Below are 8455 nucleotides of genomic sequence, written 5' to 3' on the forward strand. Positions count from 1 at the left end.
TCCCCGCGGGCTCAGTTCCGGGAGCCGGAATTCGGCTGCTTAGTGCTTGTTCTATGCTCTGATAGGCGCAGGGTCCAAGAAGCAGCCTCCGCAGGCTCCGCGGGACGGTTCTGGGAGCCGGAACTCGGCCGCCCCGCGCTCGGTGTTCGCTCCGATAAGCTCAGGTTCTAAGAAGCACCCAGGCGCTGAACCCTAGCAATCTGTCTGCAAGCCGCAGGCAAATTGCAGCCTGAAATTACCTGATCTATGGTTGAATGAGCTGCGGTCAGTCGAAAACAGGGAAGGTGACGTCAGTTTACCATCATGGTGGCTGCTGGCCTCCTCTGTGGTCTGACCGGTGTGGAGAACCGAGATGGACTGCTTCCTTTCCCCCGTCTCGAACCCAGAATTCAGCCCTGAGTACGGTGCTTGCGCGGCTGGCAGAAACTGCAGCGCTGTAACCCTGCGTCTCTATCCCAGCGCGCGCTGCAGACTCTAGCCGCGGGGCGATTTGCTGAATAAGCCGTGTTACCCTCCGTGCGACAAACCTCTCGCGTTTGAGTCCCCGTAGCCGATCCTCATGTGATGGAAATCCTTCCTCCAGGTTCCGGAGCACCCCACTATTGCTGGAAATTCCTAACAAGATATCCTTTAGCCGTCCTGACTTGTCATACTCCCACACAGTGAAGCAGCACACGGGGGTAATGCACTCCCCTCGCCGCCATCTTCAAACTCAACAGTATGTTCTTTTGAAGAACATAAATTTTTAATTTTTATAAAGTCCAATTTATCAGTTTTTTCCTCTTTTATTCTGTTAATATATTGAATTACACTGAGTTTTCAAATAGCGAACAATTTTGTGTTGGGGGCAAAACCTACTTGGCGATGACATGTATCCTTTCCTTTCTCTATTTTGGCTAATGTTTTTATTAAGGAATTTTACATCTGTATTAATGGATTTCCTAGTGAAGTAGGTTTATAATTTTATTTTTTATAACTTTTTGGGTTATATTTGGTGTTAGAATTATTCTAGCCTTATAAAACAAGATGGGTAGTATTCCTGCCTCCTCTATTTTCTGAAAAATTCTGTAGAGACCATTTTCTTTCCTCTCAACCTTTTTAAAGAAGAATATTATTTTGCCATTTACCAATTAGAAATTGAAATAGCTAAATGGAGATTGTTCTTTTTGTTTTGAAAAAAAAAGGGAAGAAATTGAAATAGCCAATAGTAATATGTTTTGCTTATGAGCATCAGTAAATACCTTCTAGAAAATAAAGGCTCATTATAACAGTGATGCAAAACTCAGGGTTTTTTTTTTTTTTTTTTTAATCTGGGTAAACCCAAAACTGTAGATTTGTAAAAGAGCACAAATTTGAAAGGACAGCAAATTCTTTAGACACCAATATGGAAAAACCCCACTTTTTAAAGACAGTTTTCCAAACTAATTGTATTTCAGAAGCTTAATTCTTACCAGAATGACTTCCTAACTCTTGTTTCAGCTTTTCCTTTAACATGGAGATTCTGTTCTCCTAACAGGAGCAATTAGAGAAGGAGAAGCAACAGAATGATGGAAGGCCCCTGAGTGACAAGATCTTTGATAAGAAACGTAAGTTGTTTGTGAAAATCGTTTGCTTGGTGTAGCACAGAGGCTGGGGATACATGAATAAATGGCAGCAGCCAGTGTAAGATTCAGATCCTTCCAGAGGAAAGTTTGGGGCGGGGTTAAAAGCTGTGAGATTGTGAAATTAGTCACTGAATAGCAAAGAAAACATGGAGATATATATATAAAATAAGAATATTTGGAAAAGAGTGCTGCTTAACTAGGGTTAGTAATTCCTATTTTCTGTATTTTACATTTGTGGAGATTCATAGGGACTAGAGGAAATTCTAAAGCTTAAAACAGAGTTTGTTTTAGGCAGAGACACTAAGACACTGACGCAAAGTCTGCCCAAGAGCATCCCCATCTCTGTTCCTGGACCCTCTTCTAGCACCCCATCAACAAGTAAGAAGTGACTTTTTTATGTCTTTTTTGAAAAATTTACTGCTAAATGAGCTATGTTATCCTGAAACATCTTTTGCCTTTTACTGTTAATCATTTGGTGGTTCTTAGTAGTAGTGTGGGTAAGAGATTCTTCTCCATTCAGATCAAACTAGGAAGATCACTCAGTCCATTTGTGTTTTACTGAAAATGGTGGGCTTGGGGAGGAATTGGGGGAGGGCAACTAGGCTGTACTGAACAATTGCATTTTCCTTTTTTCTGCTTATTACTCTAGGCAAAGAAATCAAGAAATCCAAATTGATTCGAAGCCAGTCTTTTAATAATCAAGCTTTTCATGCAAAATATGGCAACTTAGAGAAAAGTGCTAGGTATGACCTGTTAGCTATTCATTTTTAACTTTTGATTTTATAGTTACATGTATATATTTATGTGAAACATTTACATTATTATAAAACTCAGAATTAATCTTGTGGGTTTTTTTAATAAGACTGTAAAGTATTCTCATTTATAAAGATTATTACACTTAAAATTGGGGCTGTGAATAATCGCTTAGTAGCAGAGCACTTGGCTGTCATGCTCAGGGGCCCTGAGTTCAATCCTTAGTACTGCCCCCCCCCCCAAAAATAAATAAATAAATAAAAGGAAGTGTCCCAATTTGCATAAACATAGGTATCTTGACATTTGAGGAAGAATATTGGCAGGACACTGAGTAAGAACATCATGGAATCCATGTATTTATGAGAAGGTGGCACTATCTCATGAGCCATTTTGGATGGCCCACTTAGCCTCAGTGCTAAGTAGGTATGGACACCCATTTGCTGTTAATGCTATTTTCCCACATATAAAGAAGCCACTGGAATGTTGCTATAGGAAGGTGGTCACAAGAGAGTTCTGTCAATAGGTAAATGTCTGGTTTTATTTTTTTCAGTCGAAGAGACAAAATTACAGTTAAGATTAGGAGAGAAGTAGCACAAATTAAATTGCCATGCTTTAAGCATAGTAATCTTAAGAAAATATAAACGTCTTTAAAAGCATTCATGTCTCAAGATAAATAACATGTTACAGAAAAAAACATATTTTTCTTTTATTAAAGATAACATTCCAGAGTTTCAACTGTAGTTTGGGGAAGTAGATCCAACTAGAGTTCCTAGTCAATAGGGCAACGTTAGGATGCATGGAGAGGAGAGATTATGACTAAAGAAAAGTAATTTTCAGGAAAATTTTACCCATCTTACCTGGGTTTCCTGAACATCAAAAGAAAAACTTGTTCTGATGAAATGAAAGTTTAAGGAAATGCCTTTAATTTATAGACTAAGTGTCCTAAGGCATGGAATTTGAAACAAATGAGAAATAAAAGCAGAAAGCATATTTTATAAGTAGTAGAGGAAATAATTTACAAAACAAGATTAATAGCTGAAGTGTAGGGATCCAAGGCTGAGAAGCATATTCCTGTATTTTAACGGAATCATGTTCTTTTCCAGTAAGAGTTCCACAGCAGCATATGCACCCTCTGTCTCAGGGTTAGCAAAGACTGCAGTGCTTTCACTAACTGGTAAGTAGCCATCTAAGCTCTTCAAAAAAGTTCCTAAACTTAATAAAATATTATTTTCTTTCAATGACTTAGCGCTTTATTTCTAGATAGTTTTCCCTAAATTTATTTATTTATTAAATCCCTGAGATATTAAGAAAAATACTTGAAAAAAAATCAAGAAAAATCCCTAGCAATTAAGAAAAATACTTGACTGTAATCTCTTGTTTTTATCATGTCAAGACTCAGAGTTTAATACTTGAAAAAGGTTCGATGGGATAGGATGGCTACACTGTGGTCTCAGGGCCTACCGAGGCTCAGACCAGAAGCTTTCCAATAATTTGAAGGGAGTTGAAGGCAGTAGGGATTCACTGTCACTCATGTGCAGCTGTTTGTTCCCAGTGTTGACAGGCTTCTGTAAAGGGCAGATCACAAATACTTCAGATTGGTCTCTGTCACAGTTACTCAACTCTGATGTTGTAGTATAAAAATAATCACAGTTGACACCTAATGAATTAGTGTGGCCGTGTTCCAGTAAAACTTAACTTACAAAAACAGGCAGCAGGGAAGATTTACCTGAAGGCTGTGGTTGCTGACCTCTGGCTTATATGCTAGGAAGGTAGAGTTACGTGATGAACACGCTGGAATATTATGCTAAACATTACTGAAGCTGTGTGTATTTTTAACTTTCTGTCTTAGGGATATTGGGTGAAAGTTGTGATACTGATTGGTGATAATTTTTTAGTGTAAATAATGCTGATCCTGCTCAAAGCTCTGAACTTTTTATGGGCCTCGTTATATTTCCTTTTTAGTTTCTATTTTGAATATTCTGTCTTCCTCTTACTGTGTTTTTTAATTCTAATGAAGAATATGTATACTCATTGGCTGTTTTATAAACAGTTTTTCATTTTTAGAACAGAAAATCATTCTAAAATTAAATCATTGCCATCCACATATAGTATATAGTGTGGTTCACAAGGTGGACTGTGGCTATCTTAGGAAACCTGAAATACTTTGAAAGTAGACAGTTGTCAAATCAGTTATCATCATATCTTGAAATCAGGGTTGTAAGTAATAAAACTGTTGATTCCTTTTATTTCAGCAAAGCAGTGTCCTTAGGAAGTACTAAGGAACATTTAGTGTTCAAGAATTTATTTACAATACAGAATGCCTTTAGAAATTTTAGATGCAAATGAAAGCCAGTTTAAATGAGCTCAACTTAGAGTTAATGGTACAAATGATTATAGGTGTCTTTAAGGGGTTCTTCAAACATGGATGTTTGGAGATTCCTTCATTCTGCTGCAAATAGGCATCTTTATCCATAAATTGTAGCAATTTCCCCCAATAAATATCTCTACCAAAATCACCAAGAATATTGATGTAGAACTCATTTTTTAAATTATGTGCGTTAATTTCTTTAGTTTTTACTCTATTAGTTCTGAAGTACACTGAGAATCAGAAAGTGGATATGATTTATAGACCCTAAAACTTACCTTCAATGTCTTAAATAAAAGCATGTTCTTTATAAGGGTAAATCTTTTATAAATATTTGAAAAAAATTCTATCTTAAGGACTCATGTATTTTTAAGGGAGCCTATAAGTTGAGTGAGATATCTCGTAAGGTTAATGAGCTTATTATCTATCAATATGTATTACTTAATGAAATACATATTGAAGAAAAAGTGTATAATCACACATCTTAGCAGTAAATAGAAAATGGAAGCAAGTGTCTTTTAACAAGTATATGAGATGTTCACAGAGAGAATTGTAGTTAGTTGCGGGACTCAGAGTGGGCTTCCTGATGAGTATGTCAGTTGAGATAACCCTTAAAGTGTGCTAAGATTTTCAAAACAGAGGTGGTTATGGAATAACATCCAGGCATAGTACCAGACATACACAAAGGCTGGTCATTGGCATCTTTTTGTCGTTGTTCTAGTTGGTTATACATGACAGCATAATGCATCTCAACTCATTGTACACAAATGGAGCATAACTTCTTATTTCTCTGGCTGTACGTGATGCAGAGTCACACCATTCATGCAATAATACATGTACACAATGTCTGTCTCATTTCATCATCCTTCCCACCCTCCATACTTCCTCCCCTCCCCTCTCCTCCCTTCACTCCCCTCTGCCCAATCCAAAGTTCCTCCATTCTTCCCTAGCCCCACCCCCCCCCCCCCCATTATGGATCAGCATCCACATATCAGAGAAAACATTTGACCTTTGTCTTTTTTGGATTGGCTTATTTTGCTTAGCATGATATTCTCCAACTCCATCCATTTACATGCAAATGCCATAATTTCCTTTCTTTAAGACCAAGTAATATTTCACTGTATATGTATATATACCACCCTTTCTTTATCCATTCATCTATTGAAGGGCATTTAGGTTGGTTCCATAGTTTAGCTATTGTGAATTGAACTGCTGTAAACATTGGCTGTGCCAGTGTAGTATGCTGATTTTAAGTCCTTTGGGTATAAACCAAGGAGTGGGATAGCTGAGTCAAATTGTGGTTCCATTCCAAGTTTTCTAAGGAATCTCCATACTGCTTTCCAGAGTGGTTGCATCAATTTGCAGTCCTACCAGCAATATATGAGTGAACCTTTCCCCCCACATCCTTGGGTTGTTGACATCTTCAGGAAGCAGCTGCCAGCCAGTTTGGCTAGAAGGTGGAGTGTGTGTGAAGGAGTGTTGTAAGATAGAACTAAAAGGAAAAGTTGAAATCCAAATTTGGAAGGTTGGCTTGGATACTTTTTACTTAATGTGAACTCACCATTAATTGTGTGGTGACTTCTCCTTTCATTAGTTGCAACATTCTGCTCAAGATTATGTGGACACAGCAGACTGTGGGAGAAAAAAAAAAAAAAAGAATGCTAGTGAAGATTCAGGAAAACAGATCGTAATATCTATTGTTAGTGGGTGTCAAAATCAATAAAACTCCTTTGAAAAGCAGTTTTGATGAAATTTATCAAGAATCAAAATTTATTAAGAATCCTAGTTTTTAAAAATATAATCTGACTAAAAAAAAATCTCATTTCTAGTGATGTCATGAAGCAATAAAGTACATAAAAATGTGGTCAATATGTTATTATATGAGTCTTTGATAAGATGTGATGCAAATGACACTTCACTTGTCATTCTCCTCTAAAACCATAAACCCTAGTTTAATCTTAAGAAAAACATCAGGCAAATACTAATAGAGGGGCATCACAGTACTTCTCAAAACTGACAAGGTCAGTGTTAACTTTTCGACAGAATACCCGAGAAAACAACTTAAAAGGAGGAAAGAAGCTGGTTACATTGGTGTGTGCCTGTAATCTCAGTAACTTGGGAGGATGAGGTAGGAAGATCACAAGTTTGAGGCCAGCCTTAGCAACTTTAGAGAGACCTTGTCTCAAAAACAAAAATAAAAAAGGACTTGGGGTATAGCTTGGTAATAGTAGCAAACCTCTGGGTTCAATCTCCAGTACTTTCCCTCAACCGAAAGAAAAGGAGAAAAGATTTACCTGAACCCATAGTTTCAGAGGTTTAGTTTGTGGTTGGTTGTCCCCATCACTATGGGCCTGTGGTGGGGTGGTACATAATGGTGGAAAGGTATGGCAGAGCAAAAAGCAAAAACTATTTGCCTTGTGGAAGCTGGTAAGGTGGAGGGCAGGTAGGGGAAATCAATACACTGTGGCCTGTGCTGACATATGTGGTCAGTTGGTTTTCAACAATGGCTCTGAGATAAATCAGCAGTGATGAGTGATTACCTTTCAAAAAATGGTGCTGGATGGCCCAATTCTTTGAAGGACACAATCTCCCAAAATACACACAAAAAGAAATAGCCAATATGAACACACTTTATCTGCTAAGGAAATTGAATCAATAAATAATAACATTACAAAACAGAAAGCACCAGACCCAGACTGGTTTACAGGTGAACTCTACCAAAGGTTTAAGGAAGAAATTATACCAATTCTCTATTTCATGAATAAAATCAGTGAGAATATATCTTAATGTATACCTTAATACCAAAACCAGACAAAGATGTTAATAAGAAAACTACATAGTGTCAAAGATCCTCAACAAAACATTAGCAAATCAGACCTAACAATTCATTAAGATTATATACCACAACCAAGTGGATGTCATGCTGGGTGTGCAAGATTGACTCAATATTAAATGTTAACCAAAGAAGTCCATCACATAGACAGGGGGAAGAAGAGAAGTCACACATTCTTATCAATACATGCATAGAAGGCATTTGGCAAAATCCATCACTTATTCGTGGTAAAAATTCTCAGTAATAAGAAAAAACCAACAGTTAACATCTACTCAATGGCAAGAAAAACTAGAAGCCTTCCACTAAGATCAGGATAAGACAAGGATTTCTCCTCTTACCTCCCCTTTCATCAACATACTGGAAGTCCTAGAAGAGGAAATAAAAAGTATGCTGATTTGGAGGAAAGAAATAAAACTGTCTTTGTTCACAGATGACATGAGTATTTGTGTAAAACATCTAAAAAAAAAAAACCTGACAAAACCCCCAACTTATAATTATAGCAAGATTTCAGGATACAAGGTTAATAGAAAAAAGCCAATTACTTATATTTCAGCAGTGAATAAGTGGGATTTGGTACAATACTATTTATATTAGCACCAAAATAAATGAAACACTTATGATATATGTGACAAAAATATAAAGACATATATGAGGAAGATGACAAAACTCTGATGAAAGAAATCAAACAACTATGAACCTAGATGCAAAAATCCTCAACAAAATTCTGGCGAATCGGATACAAAAACGTATCAAAAAAATTGTACACCATGATCAAGTAGGATTCATCCCTGGGATGCAAGGCTGGTTCAATATACGGAAATCAATAAATGTTATTCACCACATCAATAGACTTAAAAATAAGAACCATATGATCATCTCGATAGATGCGGAAAAAGCATT

The 8455-nt window shown here is 37.0% G+C and overlaps 1 protein-coding gene and 1 long non-coding RNA gene across 11 annotated transcripts in view; one reads left to right on the forward strand and one right to left on the reverse strand.

The window, feature by feature from the left end:
• Ppp4r4 (protein phosphatase 4 regulatory subunit 4) overlaps positions 1–8455 on the forward strand; it is a 106633-nt gene that overhangs the window by 88630 nt on the left and 9548 nt on the right. For 8 of the 10 annotated variants that reach the window (XM_048799257.1, XM_015488484.2, XM_048799256.1 and 5 more), the window contains 4 exons: positions 1517–1586; positions 1896–1982; positions 2254–2347; positions 3461–3531. In XM_048799257.1, the coding sequence (XP_048655214.1) occupies positions 1517–1586; positions 1896–1982; positions 2254–2347; positions 3461–3531 (322 nt within the window). Of the gene's footprint in view, positions 1–1516; positions 1587–1895; positions 1983–2253; positions 2348–3460; positions 3532–8455 lie in introns of those variants that run through there. The other 2 variants (XR_007345954.1, XM_048799262.1) reach the window with 2 other exon arrangements.
• Positions 2277–8455, reverse strand: part of LOC125615350 — a 15174-nt gene continuing 8995 nt past the window's right edge. The window contains exons 2-3 of the long non-coding RNA XR_007345955.1: positions 6284–6354; positions 2277–3922 (exon numbers count right to left, since the gene is read on the reverse strand). This is a non-coding gene — a long non-coding RNA (uncharacterized LOC125615350). The remainder of the gene's footprint in view (positions 3923–6283; positions 6355–8455) is intronic.

This window comes from Marmota marmota, unplaced genomic scaffold (genome assembly GCF_001458135.2).
Source record: "Marmota marmota marmota unplaced genomic scaffold, marMar, whole genome shotgun sequence".
NCBI lineage: Eukaryota > Metazoa > Chordata > Mammalia > Rodentia > Sciuridae > Marmota > Marmota marmota.